The sequence below is a fragment of the Fusarium redolens genome (genome assembly GCF_020744475.1).
Source record: "Fusarium redolens strain MPI-CAGE-AT-0023 chromosome Unknown BKA55scaffold_13, whole genome shotgun sequence".
Lineage (NCBI taxonomy): Eukaryota > Fungi > Ascomycota > Sordariomycetes > Hypocreales > Nectriaceae > Fusarium > Fusarium redolens.
This window is the reverse complement of record NW_025763676.1, coordinates 98,543-121,422: the sequence shown is the minus strand read 5'-3', so window position 1 is coordinate 121,422 and position 22,880 is coordinate 98,543. Positions and strand designations below refer to the sequence as shown.

The 22,880-nt window shown below is 46.5% G+C and overlaps 10 protein-coding genes across 10 annotated transcripts; 5 read left to right on the top strand and 5 right to left on the bottom strand.

Moving 5' to 3' along the window:
• Positions 1-881: 881 nt before the first annotated feature.
• BKA55DRAFT_518794 (FAD binding domain-containing protein) lies at positions 882-3,099 on the top strand (the record flags this gene model as incomplete). Its single annotated transcript, XM_046188294.1, has 5 exons — positions 882-1,013; positions 1,068-2,038; positions 2,091-2,131; positions 2,182-2,418; positions 2,465-3,099. 5 exons carry the CDS (start codon positions 882-884, stop codon positions 3,097-3,099), a joined length of 2,016 nt encoding a protein of 671 aa, XP_046046206.1.
• A 341-nt stretch (positions 3,100-3,440) lies between these two features.
• Positions 3,441-4,088, bottom strand: BKA55DRAFT_705463 (uncharacterized protein; the record flags this gene model as incomplete). The annotated part of the gene is made up of 1 exon (XM_046200665.1): positions 3,441-4,088. One exon carries the CDS (start codon positions 4,086-4,088, stop codon positions 3,441-3,443), a length of 648 nt encoding a protein of 215 aa, XP_046046205.1.
• Positions 4,089-5,153: 1,065 nt separating this feature from the next.
• On the bottom strand, positions 5,154-6,829 carry BKA55DRAFT_103547 (uncharacterized protein). The gene is made up of 7 exons (XM_046184683.1): positions 6,348-6,829; positions 6,143-6,301; positions 6,068-6,096; positions 5,869-5,992; positions 5,708-5,819; positions 5,385-5,651; positions 5,154-5,330 (listed from the first exon to the last, which is right to left on the bottom strand). Exons 1-6 carry the CDS (start codon positions 6,689-6,691, stop codon positions 5,418-5,420), a joined length of 1,002 nt encoding a protein of 333 aa, XP_046046204.1. The 5' UTR covers positions 6,692-6,829; the 3' UTR covers positions 5,154-5,330; positions 5,385-5,417.
• Positions 6,830-7,246: 417 nt separating this feature from the next.
• BKA55DRAFT_575592 (uncharacterized protein) lies at positions 7,247-8,479 on the bottom strand. The gene is made up of 2 exons (XM_046193394.1): positions 7,747-8,479; positions 7,247-7,699 (listed from the first exon to the last, which is right to left on the bottom strand). Exons 1-2 carry the CDS (start codon positions 8,021-8,023, stop codon positions 7,545-7,547), a joined length of 432 nt encoding a protein of 143 aa, XP_046046203.1. The 5' UTR covers positions 8,024-8,479; the 3' UTR covers positions 7,247-7,544.
• Positions 8,480-9,692: 1,213 nt separating this feature from the next.
• On the top strand, positions 9,693-12,148 carry BKA55DRAFT_575591 (uncharacterized protein). The gene is made up of 2 exons (XM_046193393.1): positions 9,693-10,154; positions 10,223-12,148. The coding sequence occupies exons 1-2, from the start codon at positions 9,875-9,877 to the stop codon at positions 12,064-12,066; spliced, it is 2,124 nt and encodes a 707-aa protein (XP_046046202.1). The 5' UTR covers positions 9,693-9,874; the 3' UTR covers positions 12,067-12,148.
• A 115-nt stretch (positions 12,149-12,263) lies between these two features.
• BKA55DRAFT_740569 (uncharacterized protein) lies at positions 12,264-13,826 on the bottom strand (the record flags this gene model as incomplete). Its single annotated transcript, XM_046201447.1, has 4 exons — positions 13,266-13,826; positions 12,934-13,215; positions 12,559-12,885; positions 12,264-12,509 (listed from the first exon to the last, which is right to left on the bottom strand). Exons 1-4 carry the CDS (start codon positions 13,347-13,349, stop codon positions 12,264-12,266), a joined length of 939 nt encoding a protein of 312 aa, XP_046046201.1. The 5' UTR covers positions 13,350-13,826.
• Positions 13,827-14,845: 1,019 nt separating this feature from the next.
• BKA55DRAFT_541998 (Rieske [2Fe-2S] iron-sulfur domain-containing protein) lies at positions 14,846-16,132 on the top strand (the record flags this gene model as incomplete). The annotated part of the gene is made up of 2 exons (XM_046190447.1): positions 14,846-15,663; positions 15,712-16,132. 2 exons carry the CDS (start codon positions 14,846-14,848, stop codon positions 16,130-16,132), a joined length of 1,239 nt encoding a protein of 412 aa, XP_046046200.1.
• A 1,523-nt stretch (positions 16,133-17,655) lies between these two features.
• Positions 17,656-18,964, top strand: BKA55DRAFT_692926 (uncharacterized protein; the record flags this gene model as incomplete). Its single annotated transcript, XM_046199846.1, has 3 exons — positions 17,656-17,885; positions 17,938-17,997; positions 18,055-18,964. The coding sequence occupies 3 exons, from the start codon at positions 17,656-17,658 to the stop codon at positions 18,962-18,964; spliced, it is 1,200 nt and encodes a 399-aa protein (XP_046046199.1).
• A 459-nt stretch (positions 18,965-19,423) lies between these two features.
• BKA55DRAFT_677890 (uncharacterized protein) lies at positions 19,424-20,294 on the bottom strand (the record flags this gene model as incomplete). Its single annotated transcript, XM_046198126.1, has 1 exon — positions 19,424-20,294. Exon 1 carries the CDS (start codon positions 20,255-20,257, stop codon positions 19,424-19,426), a length of 834 nt encoding a protein of 277 aa, XP_046046198.1. The 5' UTR covers positions 20,258-20,294.
• A 688-nt stretch (positions 20,295-20,982) lies between these two features.
• Positions 20,983-22,509, top strand: BKA55DRAFT_692924 (uncharacterized protein; the record flags this gene model as incomplete). Its single annotated transcript, XM_046199845.1, has 1 exon — positions 20,983-22,509. The coding sequence occupies one exon, from the start codon at positions 20,983-20,985 to the stop codon at positions 22,507-22,509; it is 1,527 nt and encodes a 508-aa protein (XP_046046197.1).
• Positions 22,510-22,880: the final 371 nt, after the last annotated feature.

Below are 22,880 nucleotides of genomic sequence, written 5' to 3'. Positions count from 1 at the left end.
AATTGTATATTTGATCAATCAGTCGAGGATCTACTCAAGGATGCTACCAGTGAAATCACTCCAGTCCCGTAAATGTTACTTACGTCTTGTTTAAAGACCTCTTAGATACAGATAGCAGTCAATCGCTGAAAATAAAACGCAAAGCATCGCTCTGTCCTTATCTTCATCTTTATCTCTAACGTGAACTCTTCGATTCAGTACCCGAAATCCTACTTAAACCTTCAGCTCGGATAGATGAGTACCCTGGATCCGAAGAGATTTCGGAAACGTCAAACTGCATGATCAACCAGCATCCGAAACTGGAGACCCGCACTTGCATACAAGTTTTTGAGTGACCATCCCCAGATAATTTCCCTTCCGATATCCTTGCTCCATTCCCCCGGACGTAGATCGGCACTGGCTACTTGACGACTTCTCCACTGGCAAAATCGGATAAGCTTATCAGTAAATGGCCAACAATCTTCATTGATGCCATTCGCTGTTTACGACTGCTCCCCATCTTTACCCCGCAAGCTAAGATTAAGCTGGACTAAGGTCATCACGGAAATCTACCGTCAATTCGAGATGATAATTCCGGTACCAGGCTTAACCTAATAAAAACGACAAACTGTTACATAATGTGGCTGTTGTACATATGGCCTGACCAGTTACTCGAGGGCAATTCGTAACTGTTCCGATCTCATGTGCCAGAGCACGCACATAAGCACCCGTCTTCCGATTCGGATCTTACCATATTGTCGGTTCGTCCTTGCATGACTTGATCCTATATACATCATCGATGAGTATAAGATCTTGCGAGTGTATCTTGGCAGATTGACGATATCACTACCTGACTATCAGACACTTCATCTTCTCTGAGTCAAGACGGAATACACCCGACAATGGCCATTGCTGCAAAGACAGACCATGTTGACGTCCTTATCGTTGGAGCCGGACCAGCCGGACTCATGATGGCAACATGGCTCGCCAAATGCGGCATCAAAACACGCATCGTCGACAAGAGAGGAACAAAGGTCAGATCACTTATCTCTTCTTGTATGTAATATGTTCTACTAACACATTTTCAGATCTTCAACGGCCAAGCAGATGGTCTTCAATGTCGAACTCTCGAGATCTTTGACTCATTCGGCTTTGCGCATCGAGCTTGGATTGAGTCTAACCATATGCTCGAAATCTCTCTTTGGAACCCTGATGACAAGGGAGTTCTTCGTCGGAGCTCAAGGATTCCCGACACAGTTCCTGGTATCAGTCGCTTCCAACAGGTTGTTCTTCACCAGGGTCGTATTGAGAGATTCTTCCTCGACGCTATCAATGACTTCAGCCAAGGCGAGATCTCAGTCGAGCGAGGGGTCCTGCCAACGAGTCTTGAGATTGACCCGAAAACTGTTGAAGACCCAGATGCATATCCTATTACCGTCAGCCTTCGACACCTGAGCGAAGAAGAAGCTCAGCCAAAGCAGACATCAACATCCGCCAACGGTACTACTGTACAAGACGGTCTGTTCCGTAGCAACCTTTCGCCAGATGATACCGCCGACATGCTTAAAGCAGCGGAACTCAACGACAAAGCCGACACTGTTGAGGTAATAAAGGCAAAGTACATGCTCGGTGCAGACGGTGCTCATTCATGGGTCCGGAAGGAGCTCGGCTTCAAGCTTGAGGGCGAATCAACAGATTACATCTGGGGAGTTCTTGACATTGTGCCCATCACTGATTTCCCTGATATCCGACAGCGCTGTGCGATTCACTCAGCGAGTTCGGGAAGTGTTATGGTGATTCCGAGAGAAAACAAGTTGGTCAGGCTGTATATCCAGCTTACGACAACGGCAAAGATTGGAGAGCAAGATTCAAGAGCTGATCGGTCATGGATCACACCCGATGTTATTCTTGAATCGGCTCAGAAGATTCTCGCTCCTTATAAGTTGACTTATCGCAAGTTGGATTGGTGGACCGCTTATCAGATCGGACAACGCGTCGGATCTAACTTCTCGGCTTACGATCGAGTCTTCCTCGCTGGTGATGCTGTTCATACTCACAGGTTTGTTCTCTCCATCTCAAAGGTGGCATAAATGTCTAACAATCTTCAATAGCCCCAAGGCAGGCCAGGGGATGAATGTCAGCATGCAAGATTGTAAGTCTCTTACTCCACGATATTGCTCTTGACTAAGCTAATTCTTTTAGCTTTCAACCTCGGTTGGAAAGTCGCCAACGTTGTCAAAGGACTTGCTAGCCGATCAATTCTCAAGACCTACGAGACTGAGAGAAAGGGTATTGCTCAGGCTCTTATCGACTTCGACCACAAGTTCTCTCGTCTCTTCTCAGGCCGCCCGGCCAAGGATATCATGGACGAAGAGGGAATCAGTATGGATGAGTTCCGTGAAGCTTTTGAGAAGGGCAACCTGTTCGCCAGTGGAATTGGTAAGTCCATTCAATGGATTGAACTTCCATAGCTAATGGATTTTAGCCGTGGACTATGGTCAAAGCAACATTGTCGCCAAGGCTACTGATGATGGCACTGGCCTGAAGGACAAAATCGCCATCAAGAGGCAGGGTTTGGCACCAGAGATCAAGCTCGGCATGCGTATTCCCAGTGTTAAGGTTCTTAATCAGTCTGACGCTAGACCCTGGCACCTGCAAGAACTTCTCCGAAGCAATGGAGCATGGAGACTCCTGGTCTTCCCCGGAGATATCGATCTCGACAGCCAGAACAAGCGAATGAAGTCACTGTGCGACAAGCTCTCAGATGAATCTTCATTCCTCAAGCGCTTCACACCACCTTCGGCTCGATACGATTCCGTGATTGAAGTTATCACGGTACATGCCTCGAAACGGCAAGACCACGAGATCTTTGACTTTCCAGAGGCTCTGCGTCCGTATCACGAGATTGATGGTTGGGATTACAACAAGATATTTGTTGATGACGAGTCTTATCACGAGGGACATGGCAAACTTTACGAGACGTTTGGAATCAAGCCTGATGAGGGCTGTGTGGTTATCTTGAGGCCGGATCAGTATGTTTCACATGTGGGAGAGCTTGATGATTATGATGCGCTTGATGGGTTCTTTTCTAAGTTTATGATCAGGCAAAAGGCTGCATGAAGTATGCTTTATTAATGGAGATGGTACTGTAATCAAGAAACACTGCAATGTTCTATAAGTCCCTAGCCCCAAACATCTCTAGCATAACCTAGATAATCTCTGCACCCCTAAAGTCAATCGGACCACGCCAAGAATCTACCTAGTCGAAAAAATAAGGAAAGTAACTCCAACCACACGGATATCATGCTTGCAAGACCTACTTGCGCAACCGTTGCATCCACCAGTTCGCGAAATGTAGGTACACCCTGACCTACTTCCTCATATCTTTTCTCTAATCCTCAAGCTCATCAAACTCGATGAGTCTCCCAAACATATCCATCCACTTGCTTTCACCGCTCGGGTCAATGAAGAACTCGAAACATCAGGACTGTGAACCTTTCGTCGTCGATACCCTCTAGGACCTCCAGAGCCTTGAAGTTGGGCCGCATAGCATTGAAGAAAAAGGTCGGCTTGCGGTGTATTTTCTCACGCTTAGGGCACTCGGTCGACCCAAGAATATGGGAGTTCCTGAATGCCCTAACGTTAATACAAAGGACTTGCAGTTGTACGCTTCCCTGAGCAGGTTCAATCACGGCTTTCCAATGGTCGCAGCTTTCTCCGGCTAGGCACTCTCCAGCATTCTCGTGTCGAAGGTAAGCAAATACGAAGTGGGGGAAGCTCCAGTTAGCACCTGCCTTTGCCCAAAGAAGGAAGCCGCTTATCCAGCTCCAGCCTGGGGCCTCACTGTAGAGCCATGCGTCTTCTTCAAATCTAGGATCCCGGGTGCCGAAGTAGGATCGGATATCTCCTCTGCTGTGGAACAGAGAAAGCTTTGAAGGCGCCGAAGCGCTTGTATTCTTGTTGTTGAGGTTTCGGTCTCCAGAGAGTGCCTCGGAGGCATCCTGGGCGCGATTTTGGTCCGAGATCTGGAGTGAGAGGGATGAAACAATGCGTCTCAATGCGGTCACTTCTGCCTCTAGTGACTCGATACGAGACTGGACGTCATCCATGATGGTGGTGTTGAGTGTCTTGCTGTATTAACTCGTGAGTTGTTGCTACCAGGTTGCTGGTTTCCGTTAACACTTTGTTGATGGTAAAGGTTGAGAGTCTATTAGGTATCCAAGTTTCAAATATGGCTTGCCAAATAGGCGCTGCCGTTATTCGAAATGATCTTGTTCAGCGGAGGAGCCCATTTCCAGTGGCGGATTTCGCTTTACGGTGGTGGTCTTCGCTCTGCAGTGTCAGACTTTATTCCTTGGCGGAGTCGGGTCAATCAGTGGATGGATCATTTGTTCTGGGACTGATCTCGATCTGACTGGCTATTTCTTGTCTGGAGGAAGGCATCAGCATTCATTGAATGATACGGACCTGAACAAAAGAACGAATGTAACCTTGGCATGAGCGACGTGAAGTTCAGTCAAGTCCACGTGCGGGAGGTTCTATCTCGTGATCGCAGCAGAATCTATTTGTGAATAAAAATAAAACTTATGTTGAGCTTCGTTTGTACGGAAGTAAGTGTGCCTCAAAGTATAGAGGGAAACATGTATAAGTCGCTAAATCAAATCCTGAGAAGGATTGCATTCCTGGCAACTTACACGCTGAAGTTTATATCCGAAAGAAATGTTGATTGAGGAGAATAAAAGATCTGTATCAACTCAAGACTGAAGCAGCAATCTTTTTACACTGGTTGGCTCTTTTGGTGAGTAGGTAGCAAAAGGCAGTAGAGCGATTGATTGAGAGAACTAAATTACGGATGCAACTGTGTTGAACAAGTAGCCCTTTCAATTACACTATTAATTTTACAACGTCTAGAAGAGGTATGGCTGAACATGGGACATGTCAATGAACACAATCAGGCCGATTAGAACATGCAGTGTTCAACAACGACGAACAAAGGCAAGAGACTGTGATGTTCGAACCAAACCTGATTCACAATGAAGACAGAAAATAACAATTGCTGGATCAGGACTTTGAAGAAACTATTGTAAACGTTCCAGGAAATACCAAGGCCCGTATTTGTTCGCAGCTGCATTGTGCCGGACTGTTCTGGAGAATTGAGACGTGTGTATGAAGAGACCCTTGCCACAGGTAAGTGGAAGAGGAAGTGCTTTGATAACTTGAATTTGCGGTACTCAGACTTCATAAGTGGCGGCTCCCTCCAGAGGTACAGACAGGGCCTGGCGCGGCTACTAAGCAATCGAAGTGTCAGTGGGGATGGAGCTGATTTGTCAGTTTCCGCTCGTTTAGATGAACTACATCACATGTTAGGACCTGACAATGCTGAATATTTCTTATTATTATCTTACGGGAAAATTGGCAATCAAGCAACTTTATTATCGTTATGGTGTTATGATCAGCTCCTGTGAATTATTGTTCCCATCACTGTTTGCAGCCTGTAGCTCGTAAGAGCGGTGATCTGCTCCTTTACTCTGCAAATAAAATGGACCCTCTGATCGACTCGGATTAGTCACTGAAGGCTGTGTACCCTTGTGATGCCCAAGCTCTCTTAAAATACCATAAAAAAAGGGCGTGTTTGCCACGATGAAACTGCACAGAATTTCTATAGTCGCCCACTAATTGAAGTCAGACTCCATGTTCATATCAGTGAGCTCCAGCAAGGAACACCTACAGTGGACCGAGACTTTTGGGACATGGCCTCGTTGAGGATAAGTGGTATTCGCACAATTGTAATTGTAATGAGTAAAAGGCCGATACTGAATAAGACTCCAAGTTGGACCTTGCTGGGATTTGTCAGCTTGATGGACATCGAAAATGGCGAGGTTGTCTTACGTTTTGGTATTTAGTCTCGCAACTGCAAGGGTCGGAAAGGGCAGTATCAAGAGGGCAATATCTGTGCTGATATTGCCTACTGCCAGAGCGAAAAAGTAAACCATGCCCTTTTGACAGATGGGTTCTGATATGCGTTAGTCACATTGAGCCATGTACATCAGGGCTTGGACCAGTAAGGAATGATAAAAGAGAGACATACGTGTTTCCTTCGAGCTGAGCTTCCACATCCTACAAAGGTCAACATTGAACAGTCAAAGAGCCGAGGGGTACATACAACGAAATAGGGCGGCATTCGGCTAATATTGCTACAATAACAACAAGGCAAGAAGCAAATAAGAGGCACCATAGTACCCTAACTGCCGTCTTGCCCCAGCTCGTCACCCGAACGAAACGAGAGTAGAATGAAAGCAGGGCAGCTTTCAGAATCCAAAGACTATGAGGGTCAGTATGCAACCAGACGTCTACACAGGGAGTCTTACATCAGAGTGTAGCTCAATCTGGTGCCAACCAGTAGTTGAAGCCCAACAATCCTATCATGTTCAAGCTTCTCGACAGTCATGTGCTGGGCTGTCGCCTCTTCTGTCGTCGCAGGTTCGCGTGAGCTGGAGGGATTCAGGAGGAATGATAGAGTGATGCAGACAGTGCGCGAAATAAGGGGCAGCAGGGCAACGGCCATGTAAATATCGTCAGCATGCCAGATTCTGTGGGAACCCGCATGGCCCTTGTACCAGTGGTAAATGCGATAGCCACATCGCGACAGAATCAGAGTAGAACATATGCATGCAATAGCAATGTCCTTCTCGATAGTCGACGATAACGCCATATTTGGCTGTCGATCAGAACCCCTCTGATGGAGGGGAAAAGAAGCCGGGAGCACTCTGCTTTTAACGCGTAATGAAAGCAGGGTCAGGGTACAGAGGTTTATGGACGTTCAATAGTCTTGTCGCTAATTCAGGGGAAGTTCTGGAGATGGTGTGAAGGTCAAGCCTTAGCCATTCAGCTGCAAATGACATCAGGGTAAAGATTAAATATCAGACCACATAAGATTTACGCTATGTATGTTTCGCGTTACCCCAGATTCTACCCCAGCTTTCACTAGACAGGATGAAGCTAGTAAGCCGAGGTCATCATGTCGAGACTCATTTCAAAATCGGAGCTATTGGCTAGAAAGGGTTCTAGAAGCAAGCCACCACCCGTTACTGAATATTTAGGATGTTACACCATAAGGTTTGCCATTTGCTAATTGACCACGTGGAACAAGGTAAAATGACAGTAAATGACAGCAAACAAGGAACATGTATCCATTAAATCCCTGCGTAGAGTAAGCGCCATAAGGAGGCTACACCCCACTAATCGTGCAAGTGCGCAGTTTAGTGGTGTTAAACTTGGGAGCTGTCGCGTCAGATCATCAGAAGCATGCAGAGCCAGGCCTGCCAAGCTTTCTATAAAGCATTGCGGATATCAGTACTGGCAACGTTCTAGAAAGGACCCTCTTGAAATTCGTTCCATTGTGGCTGCTTCACTAGCGCTTGCAATTCTTGCAGTAATTGTGGTAACAGTGCTTATATTGATTAAACGCTTAATTGGGTCCAGCCCTGCTCTTGGTAATATAATGCCCCAGACTTGTATCTTGTTCATACCTCCCACAGATGGATTCCGTTTGAATCTACAATTTGTTACTTGTTCGGCTTTGCGCCCAAGTCAACATTTTGTTTGTCAATAATCCCCTGTCCTCGAGGTACCAGGCCTTGGGCTGGAGCGCGGCCAAACAACATGGCAGGGACAGAAGTGTGAGACTCTCTTGCTTGTTGAGTAGTCTTGAGTGCGACAGCTACCAATTGTTAGTTTTCATGACGATACGTTGTTGAGAAGACTCACCAGCTACTGTTGCTGCGACTAATACAACTGGGAGGGCTTTGTGGATGCGCGCCATGCGAGATACAGCTGGGGCTGGTTGAGAAGGGAAGTCAAATCGAGGAAGAGCCCCGCCGAAAGAGTTGGTTGTCATGATGAAGGTTGGTTGTAAAGGTTGCAGTGTAAATATATATGATAGTTGTTGGGGCAGCAGAGTGAGCTGAGTCGAGATGCTTGTCTTTGTAGATAAGTATTGAATGATGAATGATGAATGATGGTCTGAACAAGATGAATTGGACATTGTCTTATATCAATTCCCTCCATCCCTATTCTCAGTTGTCTCAATGTCTTGCTATATCGCCGGTGAGTTCCGTATAGCATATTCATCAAGTCAGACCACTGACCGCAGTCTCAGTGCTGGTCAGATTCGTACCATGCTGGGGCGTAAGTGGCGTGGATTGTGGAGTATATGGGCTGCTTTCTTTATGCCTTGGGTGTCAAGCATCTGCTGATTCAATCAGGTCTCTACAGCGCTGCCAATAATTGCAAAGTATACTGAGATCCAATTGAGATCGTGCCAGATTTTGGCTTGCTCGTTCCGTGCTGAGGCGTTGTTTGTATCTGCCGCATCTCGGGATGTTTCAACGTGTCAAAGCGCCCGAGATCTTGTCTCAAGAAGTTTCGTTGATGTTTCCATTATCATGCTACAAATACCAGTTAAGAAGGCTTGGTATTATTCTATATGGTGGAGTTTTTGTAAGGTCTATAATAATAGAGGTCTCTAGAGAGATTGATGTTGAGTTGATCAGTGCCGCGAGAATATTCCGGAGTCATCAGATGATTCGGTTCCGATCTTTCGCGATTGTCATTTTTAGTCAGCATTAGACCAGAGAGTGACATCAGCACTAACAGTCCTTGGCTAGCATATCACCCAGATGTGTTAGGTTATCAGTATAGTCACAGAATCCAGTTATTCCCCTCTGGGGAAATCTTGCAGTCGGCCTCCCCAGAAATAGCTCGCCGCAAGTGATGCGGCACTTTCAATGAGATTACAATTGGTATCAACCCCTGTAGGTCATTATCCTTCGAACCCTGGACATTTGATCACAGCCAATTGAAGTGGTACGATTACCAAACTTTTATCAACAATGCACGCGGGATGACGGGCAGCCGGACGCAAGAACTCACCGAGTTTCTCAAGCCTTGTCATGTCATTGCCTCGTGCCATGTCTTGCAGGTACTATTTGCGGATCACAACACCAATTTCGCACGATTAAAATGTCTCAAACAGTTCCGAGGCGCTTAATGTGACGCTGGCTTGCACGGAATGTTTCACTCACCGACTCACCGAGGAGATTAGTCCCCAAACCTGTGGAGTCAATGGCACAGAACATTCGATTGCTCTTCCAAAGAATCCAAACTGAATGATGACTTGCATAGTACTCTATTACAATGCAATTATATCCACATGCCATCCACGGCGAATTAGGTCTCTCTAACAATCACCGCTTGCAAGAAGGTGCTGCATGTGGTGTGATACTAGTCTTTTGCAGGCAAAAGTCTCCCAGGTTTTGCCTGCTTGATAGGTTCCTTAGTATTGACTTACTCTTGGGGCAAGCTCCATCTTGCACCAATGGAAAGGGAGGAAGTGACAAAAAGTGTCTTTAAACTGTCAATTTTCCTTTGCTGCAAATCACACTGGATGTCAACTTACCTTTTAATAAAGTACTCGATATCAAAGCGAGAACTGGTATGTGAAATAACCCATCGAACTAATTAAAAAAACCGCACTGCCAGCTGATGGTATATGAGGACTTGAGAACCCCTGAAACTACACTGCCAAGAGAGTATTTTACCAAGTCTCATAAAGGTCCTTGAAGATAACACATCTTCTGTCATTGCTATCTATTCTAAGTAGAGCATATATATACACGCATCCCGTTGGAGTTTCTCACTTAACTTTCTATCCAAATCAAGCGACCTGCATATGCTGTCGGGCACCAACAAGGCAACCCCCATGCGCGTCAGACACCAACCCCTCTGGCTTACGACATGTGCTGCTTCTTGGCAATCGAATTACACCTTTCTCTCCATGTGAATCTATCTTATCCCCCGTGATAAGACTAAGAGATCGGAAAGCGTCTATTTGAAAATGCCTAAACGTAGGCATAGCCTCGACATTCTTCTGGAGGGGGGTAGACAGAAAAAGAAGATCAACGAGTCTGACGTCTCAAAGCGAATCTCAGACCTAGGTTCCGGCAGAATAGATATTACAGTTTCCTTTCGATCTTCTAGCAAAGCCGCTCGAAACGATCCGTTACCTCGAATTGACTGGCGGTCGAGACTGCAGGAATTACAAGGCCACAGGAAGAGCTCAACGACTCAGTCTCCTGCCCGAATTTCATCCATTGTGCCTCTCGATAGGTCTCCAGGTAAGCATGCAATAATACACCAAGAGGCCACGATTATCTTTTGTTAAATTCAGAACTACCACGTCCAGGTTCAGCAGACGGCTACGAGCGACAAGTCCAGGCAGATACCATGAGTGTTGACGAAAACACACAGGATGTCGAGAGTAGCGACTTGAATAAGGAAGAAGGCCGAATAGACGACGACGGTGACCAGATGGATGATGACGATAGTAACAGGTCTTCTGTTGATGAATTTGCAGAGTTTTCGTGGCTGGAGCAGATCGATACGGTTGCCACCAGATACAGTACAGAAATTGCAACATGTGACGCAAAATTAATCAGACGCGACCAAATTTCGTCTGCATTCTGGATTCAGATGGAAGAACCATCCCATGAGACCTCTTGTCTCGGCTTCGACCTTTTTGACCGATACGGGCGCTTGAACCGCGAATTCTACGAGCACGGCTTCAAGAAAGGCTCCGGTGCTTGGGGCTCTGAAATAGACCGTGGTGACATTCTCTTGTTCGAGAAAATCAGCGTCACACCGCAGCATCGCCGTGATGGACTCGGTACACAAATCGTCCAGGCAATTCTAGAAAAGATTCGGCCAAAAACAAATCGTTTTGTGGCATTTGTTAGTCCTGGATACCTCACTGACGAAGTTGATGAAGGGGGAAAAGGTGAATGGAGGGAGCATCAGGCGATCTCAGAACTGTTTTTTCGGTCATTGGGTTTCAGAAGAGTAGGCGTTTCTTCCTGGTTTGCGTTCGTGGACGACCCAAGTCACCCTTCTCGACAATTGAAGGCCTCGGATGACTGGAACGAGCCTGATAACTCTTATGACACCGCTTGCATCCCTCAGTCAGCAAGGCAAGCTTTCGCAAGTTTATCGAACCCAAAATTGCCAGGTGATGAATGTGTCAGCCAGCTTCAAAAAGACATGCCAGCAGATTTCCAGGATGCGTCTTGGTCAGCGATCGATGAAGATGGTAACAACATACTCCATCTAGCTGCGATACATGCCAAATTGGAGGCGATCCAATACATTCTCTCTTGTCGTCGGGATCTAGCCAGCAACCGCAACCGAGCAGGGGACTCACCACTCGAGGCTTTGAAAGCCAAGATGGAGTCGATTCGAACAAGGGCAGTTCACGGCGAACTGACTAGTGTGTGCGCAGATAAATTTGCAGGATTCTCGCAACGTATCATTGCCTGCATTGCAGCCCTTTCCGACAGTGAAATATTCAACCTCGACGAAATTTCACCAGATCTTATAAACGAGATAAGCTCAGCCGCGGAAGAAATCAAGCGCAACCCAAAGATACAGCTCGCGCTGCATAGTCTGCGACTACGATACGGCTGCACCTGCGGGGAGTGTATCGGTGGTTTCCTCAGCCCGAGAATGCGATTTGCCCTTCTGTGCCAGGCAGAGATTCAACACGACCTAATGCGGGAGTCGTTTTATGAATTCCAGGACGGCCCTGACTGGGTTGAGGATAATGATGAAGAGCTCAACTTCTTGCCAGCTTCAGTAAAAGAAAACTTAAAGACCAACAAGTCGATGAGAGAGGGATTCATCAACATCTGTGGCTACATTGCTGAATGTCTGAAGCAAAGGAGGATCCCCAACGAAAACAACGTGCTATACATATACCAGAAGAAAAGCAGCGAGTGGCCACCGGTTACAAAACACTATCTCGAGAGAGGGGGAACGGTTGCCGCCGTGGCCACCATGCTTTTCCAAAAGGCCCTGCAGCAAGGTGAATATAGTGGCGATGGTAATCACCAGGATGTCTTTGGAGATGAGATAGTAAAGATGCCGGAGTGTCGAAATGACTATGAGTTTGGGTTTGTAAGTGGTATGTGTGGGTATCGGAGAATCTCAGCAGTTCAGTATGTGGACATGTTTGGCAACCCGATCGACAAAGATTAGATATACAAAAGGAGACATCAGTTTACTATCAATCCACTTGCATTTAAATATCATAAGATACAGAGTTATAGTTGTTCCGAAGTTTATATAAATTTTGTACCTTGGTAAAAAGTAAAGTAGTCTGCCTGCCATGGTAGCCAGTTCGGCTGACAGACATTTCATATCGCTTGTCCCAATAAGCACCAACAGCCAGGCTATTAATTTTGGTAAACCTTCTTGATCCTTCCTTCAGCAGCATCCTGGATGAACTCCTCCAGACTTCTACCTTGCAGCGAAGGATACAGGTCCTTGGCAAGAACATACCCAAGATATACGGCATTTTCAGGCGTGTTGTCGCCTCGTACACCCCAAGACAGCCAGTACTCGTAGATACTACGCATTTGATTATGTTCCTTGGATCCCTTGAACGGAGCTAGCTGTTCTTCGAGCTGCTCCTTGGACAACTGCAATAGTTTAATACTCGTTCACAAGGCTTCGAATTGATAGACTTACCTCGGTAGGCTCTGGCTTCTCGCCAATCACTTTCTCAACCAATTTGTGGACCTCATTCTGCGTTTTGGTCTCTGTATATGCCAATACTCTCTTGTTAATCGTTCTTGGGTCGCTCACGATGGCTGCGACGTATTTTCCGATGTCGCGAACATCCGTGAGCGCAGAAGGGTTGTTGCCGCCCGCGATGATGTTGTTGTTAGGGAATGTCAGGCTTTCATCGAGCTTGCCGGACGGGACTCGGGGCAGGGTGATCTGGTACCACCAACCTACATCAATTACAGTGTAAGGAAGATAGATTCGCTGGATGTGATCAAGGATTTCCTCCTTCTACAACAAACGTTAGCTCTGTGGATTCACGAAAAGGGTTCAACACACTCTATCGCGAACCTCCATTACACCGCGAGGGGCAATGGTAGCGAAGAAGCATGGCACATATCGCTTCACGCCAGCTTGCTTAGCTGCGTCGGACAGTGGAATCTCATCACTAAGTGACTGATAATGAATAGCCGAGATGACTGTGTCAATGCCACTGAGAGCAGCAACCAGCTCATCGTGGCTTCCTCCAAGATCAATAGGCACGATCTTGATACCTTTTTCTTTGAGACTGATAGTCGCCGGCTTTTCAACTGAGCTTGGTCGTACCAAAGCTGTAATTTCCTGTTGCCTGTTAGCGAAGTCATCCGCGTTGGAAAAGTGGAGGTACAGACAAATTGCGTTTCAGATTCCAAGAGGCCGTCAACAATGGACCCTCCCGTAACTCCAGTAGCACCGACAATTGCAATCTTGGCCATTTTATTTGCAGTTTGTGATGTGCAGTTGTATGATGGAAGTGATCTAGAAGTTGGAGGTATTTAACACGCTCTGAGTTAAAGCTAAACTCCGTAAACAGGCCCACCTCAGTATATAGTCGAATCGGAGATAAGGCAGGTCAAACCCGACTCCATCCTCCCAAGATGGAATAATAGCAGAAGATACACCAGAAAGAGAGGTTGAGGTTTCTTCTTCGACAGTAGGTGTCAAAGGCTATACTAAGTACTTTCTTACATGAAGCAATTGAGCATGATTTCTCATCAAAAAAGAAACTCCGCAAACTCCGCCATGTTGAAATGAGATTATTAATCAGCAAGGACAATTGTTCTTCTCTTCGCAAAGTTGAACAAAATTAACTAGGATCGGTAGAAGTAACAAGTGGCTGGTGTAATTGCTATCCAAAATATATTAGGATATGCATAAGATTTGCCTTTCTTACGCCTCAAGCTGAGTGGTGCATGACGAGTTGTAGGGTAGGATTATGCTCTGTTCCTCGAACTGTCAAGGAACTAGCTTGGGATTCCACCGTTTTACGGGTACTGACGGTAAAAAACGGTGGGGAGCCAAGCAGTGCGGAATTGTCAAACTGATAACACTGATAACGCTGATCCACCCCCGCATTCATCTCGATCTTCTCCGGTTTATTTCCAAGCTTATCAAACTCTGGCGGAAAACACATGACTTGAAGCCACCAAACTCGGGACTGGCTGAAAGTGCCATAAAGTTATCGACACATCATTCATTATATGCACAACTTGCATACCCATTTCCATAAATGGCAAAGATAAACCTTCAGTTGAACAACAAAGAATCCATGACACTCAATCATTTCACACGGATTCCCAAACCGAAGCGAGGGTTGCACATCTCTCGGGTTCTAGACTCGACGCGGCTGAAGCTTGTCGGGTTCTGAAGCCGAGGGGGTCTCAGTACCGAGAGGATATGCGGGGTGACACTGACACCCACCAATTGCCATTGAGAATTCTCTTTATCTGTCCCGAAGCGGTCCAGAAGCCGATCAGGTGCCTGAGTCTAAACCCAATAGAGCCGAGGAGCGATATCGTTTTATGCTGCATTACTGGTGATGTTTGTTTGACGGAAGATACGGCTTCGGTCTGGGATACCGCTACTCGGGGAGCTGGCCAATGATCGAGCGACAATTATCATTACTATCTTTTCATATCTCTGGCTGAAGGGGTCGGGTGATCAACGTCACAAGACCTGCTCAAGCGTACACTATCAGAATTCCCGACGACCAGCCTCATTATGACCAAAGTACGCATCCGATACGCTGTCATCGTGAGGGGTTCGACACCGAGCATCGGGGTCGTTATCTTCTAGCCCGGGTTCCATCAGGCACACGATTATCTATAAGAAAGTGCTATGCCTGTCTTGTCAAGCTACTCTCACAAGCAAGTTACGCACCACCACTTTCATCAAAGCTTATCTCCACAAAGCCCACCACACAACAACAATAATGAATAAGCTCAAGGTCAACGTCGAGAGTGACAACTTCACCGAAACCAGCCACCGAAGCCCCGTCCGCGCTCTCCCTTCAACATGGTACAACTCTCCTGAGATGTTTGAGCTCGAGAAGCGTGCCATCTTCTCCAAGAAGTGGCTGCTTACCACCCATCAGAACCGGCTTCCCAAGGCTGGCGATTGGATGAAGTTCAACACTACCGGCTATGAGTTCGTCGTTGCCCGTGATCGAAAGGGAAACCTCAATTCCTTCCATAACATTTGCCGTCATCGTGCTTTTCCTGTTGTCCAGGGTGGACAGCAGGGCAACTCATCCATCTTTGCATGCAAGTACCATGGTTGGTCTTATGGGCTGAGTGGCAACCTCGCCAAGGCACCCAACTACGATCAGCTCGAGAACTTTGACAAGAGCAAGAACGGTCTTTTCAAGATTCATCTCAAGGTCGACGCGTATGGCTTTGTCTGGGTCAACCTTGACAGCTCTGATAACCCGGAACCTTGGACTCGCTACTTCGATGGTATTGATCAGCAAGAACGTCTTGAGAAGGTCAGCTTTGATGATTACACACTCGACAAGGAATACAGCATGGAGGGCGAATACAACTGGAAGATTCTTGCCGACAACTTCAACGAATGCTATCACTGTCCCACGACCCACCCCGATCTTCCTACCCTTGCAGACCTTGGAAAGACAAAGTGTGACACGGACATCGGATGGATTAAGCACTCGAGCATTCAGACGGAAGAGCAGAAGAAGAACGGAATGCAACTCGCAAGCACATACTTCTATCCCAATGCCTCAGTAGTCGTCCTGTAAGTACTCACCATCTTCCGAGCTTGGATTCATCTAACTTTGTACAGGCCTCACTTTATGATGATTCAGCGTTTCATGCCAATTGGCCCAACCACCTCATCAATGCACTATCAAATCTTTCGCAACAAGAACTCCTCCGACGAGGACTTCCATAACATCGCTGATCTCTACGCACGGGTTGTCTCGGAAGATAAAGACTTGTGTGTTGGCGCTCAGAAGAATCTCAATGCAGGTATCTTTGTCAGTGGAGAGTTGCATCCGCGACTGGAACATGGTCCACTTTCATTCCAAGAGTCTCATCGACAGGCGATTCATGAGCATGCTAAGCTTGAGAGGGAGGCAGGCAAGCAAATCTGGCCGGCGAGACAGCAGTTGCCAGCTGGTGATGCTGCAGAGGCCAATAAAGAGGATGAAGCGCTTTGTTCGAGCTTGTCTTGTGGGGGTATTCAGGAGGTTTTGGCTTGGTAATTCAAAAGTTAGCTGGAATGTTAGAACGGAAGTGGAAAAGGATTAGAGATTGTATGTTTCATGTTAGATAGTTAATAAGAACACTAATAACTAAAGCTTTGTCTACATTTGCCTGATACAATTAGTCAACAGAGTAATGGAGGAATATTTCTCTGGATCGTAAGTTATTCAAAGCTGAATGCTCGCGGCCCCACTCACATGCAGGGACCGGAGATACTTTAGTCCATCGATCGGCATGTATGGAGTATGGATCGCCTTGGAAGGCCGAAGGACGAGTCCGCGGGTCCTGTTCCCGAAAGCTCACCAATGTTCAGCAATCTTCTTGGCTCCTTCCTAGAAGGATTGCCAAGAAATCAGTTCAAGCAATGATCATTGTTTCATATCATGTCTTTAAAAGTCTAAACCAAGGACAGTTATGACCTGTCAGAGCTGTCTTCACAGCATCTTCAGGGCTTAATAGATCCCGGATACATCTGGCTGTTATTATTTGGCCCATAACATGATAGATTGGCCATAAGAGACTTTACAATATAGCTGTTATTTTAATAAATATGCTAAGAAGATGACATAAGTTTTATGCACCACCAAGAAGGGATTATAATTAACAAGAGTGGGGTGCTGGCTAAGAGTCTAACCCGCTTCTTCATACTGATTGCGATGCACATAGAGTAATGTTCGGAGTCACCGTGGACTCGATGTCGGAATAGCAGATCCCCGGAGTTTTTCAGAAGAAAAGGGCCAAGCTTCAAACACTCATCATAGTACTGTTGAATGGTTGCAAAAGAGTCATTATGCCGAGGCAATACAAGCTCAAAGAGTAAGCTTCTCACTCTTAGATCAAGCACATAGGCTCCTGTACAGACAATAATCAAGCCTCAGTAGCTAAGGAATAAGAATATATCAATTCATAATCAACATATACTAATTTTATCCTGTCGGAGCGACACCATTATACACTATAAGCGTTCGGTTGATACATCAGCATATCCCAGTCCCTTGCAGATCATGCTACCGTTTATAAACAGGCCGGGGCTCTTTGGACTACAGTTTACTGAGATGGAAAGATATGCAGTGATCCTTGCTATTCGGGAAGTCTTCGAAAGACTAGTTTATCTCAATCCGTCAACCACGTGCAGAGCCGAATCGTGCTCACCCCACGCAGAGTGCCATAGCTTAACTTTATTACTCGTGTTGAAGGTTATGTGAGTTTCACCTTGTTTCAGACAAAACCTTGAAATCCTGTTTGAACAAGAGTATAAAATTCAGTGTCCATCGGTGTTCTTTAAGGACACTCGTGTATCACATCGAGTGAAGTTCAATGGTATGTCATATGACTTGGCTGTACAGACTGATCCCTGAATTTCCGGATTTCCCGAGCTCTTCGATACATTGAGCCATCGAGATGACATTCCCTAATTTTAAAGCATCGCGTCTGTGTCAAGAAGAATATCTTCACAATCAACCAACAATCCTTCTCTCAGTATTCGATCACTTACTACCACTACACTCCTTCAACCTTCGAGATGCGTTCTCTTCCCATCCTTTACTCTGCCGTCTTGGTCGCACCATCTGTCCTTGGCCTTGCAATCCGCCAAGGCAGCAAAAGCTGCGATACTGAGCCACTCAGCGAGCAGACTTGGACCAAACTCGATATCGATACATATCTTAAAAACTGGACTCCCAATGTTACAACCACGCCTACCAACAATGTTCAGGCTCTGGCTGACTCTTTTGGGGCCCCCAACTTCTTCTGGTGAGCAACAGTGTCTTGTACCTACTACCGGACTATTGCTGACATTCTTTAGTGGACTCGATCAGTTTTGCAACGCTGGCCAGCCTTGTGTACCTGTTGAACCTCCTGCCTGGTAAGTTCAACTCCTCGGGTTGGCTGTAGCCCTACAATCGTTAACCAATCCGCATAGGTATGCACTCTTGGGCATCCAGAATTGGAACAACTATATGAACTCGATGAACACTGGCATAACTTTCTCCACCAACATCATAAGTCTAAAATTGCCCGAGATTGTTTCAGACCTATACCCCGACCCTAAGGATGACGTTACCCCCATGCAACTCTTTGCTCGAGCCATCACCTCAACAATGGGTCTTGTCCCTTTTGCCGGCGGACTGGATACTGTCGCAAAAACATTCATCACTTCGGTCAACTATGTCCTTACGGTTGTCAAGCCTCCCAAGACAGACAAGTTTATGCAGTGGAGCAATGTCGCTTCCTCCCTTGGTGGAGTTATCCAAGATTACCAAGCTGCTGTTTCAGACTCCATCAAGAAGATCATCGACACTCCAGTTGCTGATGCTGGTGGCATTTACGAACAACTTCAAGGTGGCAGATTCCTTGGAATCAGCCAGAACTTTACTCAGAGTACTCTTCAGAAACAGATGATTGATTCTTTCACGATCTACTCGATTGGTCTTGCTCTCCAGGCTCAGAAGATCTTTGTTCTTCGCATGACCAACATCAAGCGAAAGCATGATGATACTTCTGCCAGCTATGTTGTTGATGCAAGTGACGGCACCTTCACTGAGTACACTCTCATGCAGGCTGGTGACAATGACAATGCAATTATTATGCTGGATATTGGAGATAAGCTGTCTAACAAGTACTCTCTTCCCAGGGAGCGTTGGTTGGACGATGTTGTGAAGTGCTGGGAAGGAAATGACAAAAAGCAGCTGGCTGACAGCTTTGGGGATTTCTTGCCAATCGACCCAGCCACTCCATGCTTATTGAACATGAACGTTTGTGACCTTGTATCCGTGGAATGGGGAAGCAAAGGTATCATCGAGAGCTGCAGGGACAATGGTGTTGATGTTTGAAGAAGCATGAAGAAGCTGAATTGATGAGTCTTCATCGCGATCGAACTGTATTGGCGGACCTAAAGACAAGCTGGTGTTTGGACGAAAGAGACCGCGCCTGTTGCTAGTCCGACTTCTCGTTTCTTCTTATTTTCCTGTTTCGTTCTGTTTCTTCTTTTACCTTTCAGTTGTTGTTCCTGACCGGATGTTTAGAAGTTCCTTTTCCGCAGCGTTAGTAGGTATAGAAAGTCCTTCAAGATCAGAGGCATTTCGTAGGCTCAATGCAATTCACTAGCCCAGACATTTAGTGGCAGCCCATGGCTTCGGAAACTTGAAAGAGAATCGTAAAGATATGGATAGAGGTGACTGGAACCCATAATAAAAAAGTTTCTTGCAGTATTTACGGAGAAAAATAGTGCCATAGCATGTGAGAATACTCGATAACCTGGGTCAATACACCGAGCTACAAAACGTAGCTCCTCAGCTTTGTTCGAGGACAACAAGCCTTGCTTGAATGCATCCCGCTGAGACGGCTGAGGAGATCAACACGCCTGGCAGTTCACTAAGGCTCGGTTGGCAGACCTGGAAGATGGAGTTCTGAGGCCCATCCCCGAAGCATGTCAAGTAAGTCTTAAGGCTGTTGGAAGCAGTTATTGCCTGACAGGTGAGCCTTGTCCAGCTGGCCCTATCCGAGTCAAGCTTTGATATGATAGATACGACATCCGAACCAGGTTCCTGAGCAGCAACATAAAGTTCTGAGATGTAGGATAATTGACCATCACTCTGGAGGGTAGCCACATCTCCTGAGCCTTGGATGGCTTTCCAAGGATACACTCCAGCATTACCACTGCCGCTCACCCTGTAATCCCCTGCATATGAGCCATCGCAAGTCTCCAATCCGAGCTGGAAGTCTGATGGTGTCACAGAACGCTGATCGAGCAACGGGCCTAATGTACTGCAAGCGCCAGGTGATTCAGCGGTTGTTGAAGTTTCAGAGCCAGTGGTTGAGGAGAAATCGGTCGTCACAGTTGTCTCTGAGGTAGTGGTAGTATCTGCGTTTTGGATGGTAGCAGTCGAGATAGATATGCTGAGAGAAAGTGTTGCCGATTCCTCGGTAGAAGTGATAAGGACCTCAGTGGAAGAAGCCGTGGATGTTGCAATGCTGCTACTGAGGACTCCGGAGGCCGTCTCGGAAGCGACAGTAGTGGAAATAGATACAAAATGAGAGGACTTAGGCTTGCATAGCCCAGCATGAGTAAACGGAAAAGACAGGAAGGCGATCAGCAAGCCAGTCAAGAGCTTTGGGGATGCCATTTTGGGAAGACAAATGAGCAGAACGAAGACGCAAGAGTCGCAAAGCAAGATAAGCAATTCACCCAAGGGAGGGAGGAAAAGCCTGTATTTTATCTATGACTGTATATTCATATCCTTACTATGAATGACTGGTTCTCGTGCTAAGATCGCTGGTGGTGTTGCTAAAGTATACTAAGGCTCACTTATGGCTGAGCTATTGTTTTGGCTTGGAGACTAAAGCGTGGAATGTGACTACTAGTCAAAGGGATCACGGCGAAGTAATATCAAAGAAATGAAGTGACTTTAGTAATTGGACAAATGGACTCCTGGCTCTTGGTTCCAGCACAAGACGTCATTGCAGTTAAATCCATAGCTTTCATTCTGCATTTCCATTAGTAAGTTGGACTCAACAGCATGGACTTTTTACGTGTATTTATCGTACACCGTGTTTGCGGATCGCATTGTCTCGGCTGTAAACGTAATTTCTTTTATTTCCGTATATCCGTCTTGGACCTTGTACCATCTCCAGAATTTTCGAGATTTTCAGAAGTCGAATATCCACTCTTACAGGTAATTACTAACAATACCACAAGTTACGTCATTCATATATCCGGACTGCCGTCATTTTATGGCAAGCTAGAGATTATAAAAGAGCGCTGTTGTTATGCAGTCCTCTTGTTGACGTTGACGTAGGCTTCATACTTGTTACTTAGTTTTCCAGTCTTCTTTCGTGCAGAACAACAATTATGAGATTTAGGCCAACTTTTTATATTGCTGCCTCGCTTGCTTGCAATGCAGCCGGGGCCATAGCCGGCAGTAAACTCTTCTCAGGTGCAACTATTGTTGCATGGGATGAATCTGAGACCGAACCTCGGATCGTTCGCGATGGCTATCTGTTGATAAAGGACGACCATATTGCAAGCATCACCACATCCAAACCATCTCCCCTGCCCAACAATACCGAGGTCATCGATGCCACCGACCAGATCATTAGCCCCGGCTTCATCGACACGCACCGCCATGGTTGGCAGACGGCCTTCAAAACACTGGGATCCAACACTACTCTGGCTCAATACTTTGGGCGATACGGAGAATTTGCAGCTGCACCCCATTTTAGTGCCGAAGACGTTTACTGGGGCCAGCTTGCAGGACTCCTGGAAGCTCTGAACGCTGGAGTGACAACTTCGCTGGACCATGCTCATCACACTTGGTCGAACGAAACAGCTTATGCAGGCCTCAATGCCTCGATTGAAAGTGGTGCTCGCGTGTTTTGGGCGTACACCTTCCATGACGTTCCGGCTCTGAACTACACAGTCAAGGATCAAATTCCCAACTTCGTCGATATAGCGGAGAGTGACCTTCTCAAAGAAAGCAATGTTGAGTTGGGAATCGCATATGATTCTTTTGGTCCCGATCCTCCAGAGGATGCAAAGAAGGTTGCAGATCTGGCACGAGAGTACAATGTTTCAGTTGTTACAACTCACTCTCTGGCTGGCCCCTTTGGAGTGTCCAACCTGCCCGAGGACATTCACTCTTTCGACCTACTAAACACTACCATACCCGTGGTATTTTCTCATGGCAGCTTCATGACGGCAACTGGTGCCAACCTACTTCGTCAGACCAACCAATACCTCTCCATTACTCCCGAATCTGAGATGCACTACGGACATACGCATCCCCACTCTTACTACATCCAGGATCAAGCTGCTCTCGGCGTCGACACCCATTTTACGTACTCGACCGACATTTTAACACAGGCCCGAATCTGGTTGCAAAGCGTCCGTTATTTCTTCTTCGACAAGGTACTCTCTGGATGGGAAGTTCCTAAGAACAACCCCATGAGTGTTGTTCAGGCCTTTTCGCTTGCAACACGAGCCGGAGGTCTCGCACTTCGCCGTCCAGAACTTGGGGTCATCCGTGAAGGAGCAAAGGCAGATCTGATTGTGTGGAACGCAGCTGAGTCGCCCTCTCTTCTGGGATGGACAGACCCCGTCGCCGCGATTATGCTGCACGCTAGCATTGGCGATATCTTGCATGTCATGGTTAACGGAGACTTTGTGAAACGGGACGGAAAGCTAACTGTCGCTAACTATTCCATGATCAGGCGGAGCTTTCTTGACAGTGCTGGGCGGATAAAGAAGATTTATCAAGACTTTGATTACCCAAGCCTTGATGGAGAATTTAATGGTGGAGGATTCTACTATGGTTCTTCGAAGGTTGCGGACACTGAGAGAGGTGAAAGCAGCGGGTATGGGGAGCTGTATCTGTTATAAAAGGTAGTCAGAGATCATAGCGAGAGAAAACGATTGTATTGCGAGACTTCTAGCATAGATAACCTCTTTTGCAGGAATTGGAACTATTACGGGATTGAAGAATAGTATCTTATGAATAGCTAATACCAAACAAGATCCCAATCTCGAGCTAACGGGGAGACAGACGGCACAGGCTTTGCGGAATATGGAGCCGAAAGCCCGTTTCCGATGTAGTGCGTAAGTAAGTACCTGGATATATATTCTCTCCTGATAAGTAGGCGAAACACTTAAATGATACACTGAATGCTAGTTCGTATACTAGTGTTAAACTAGAACCCCGTATTCCGCAAGGAGGGAAATCGGAATATGGAGATGGCGTAGACTTCGGAAAA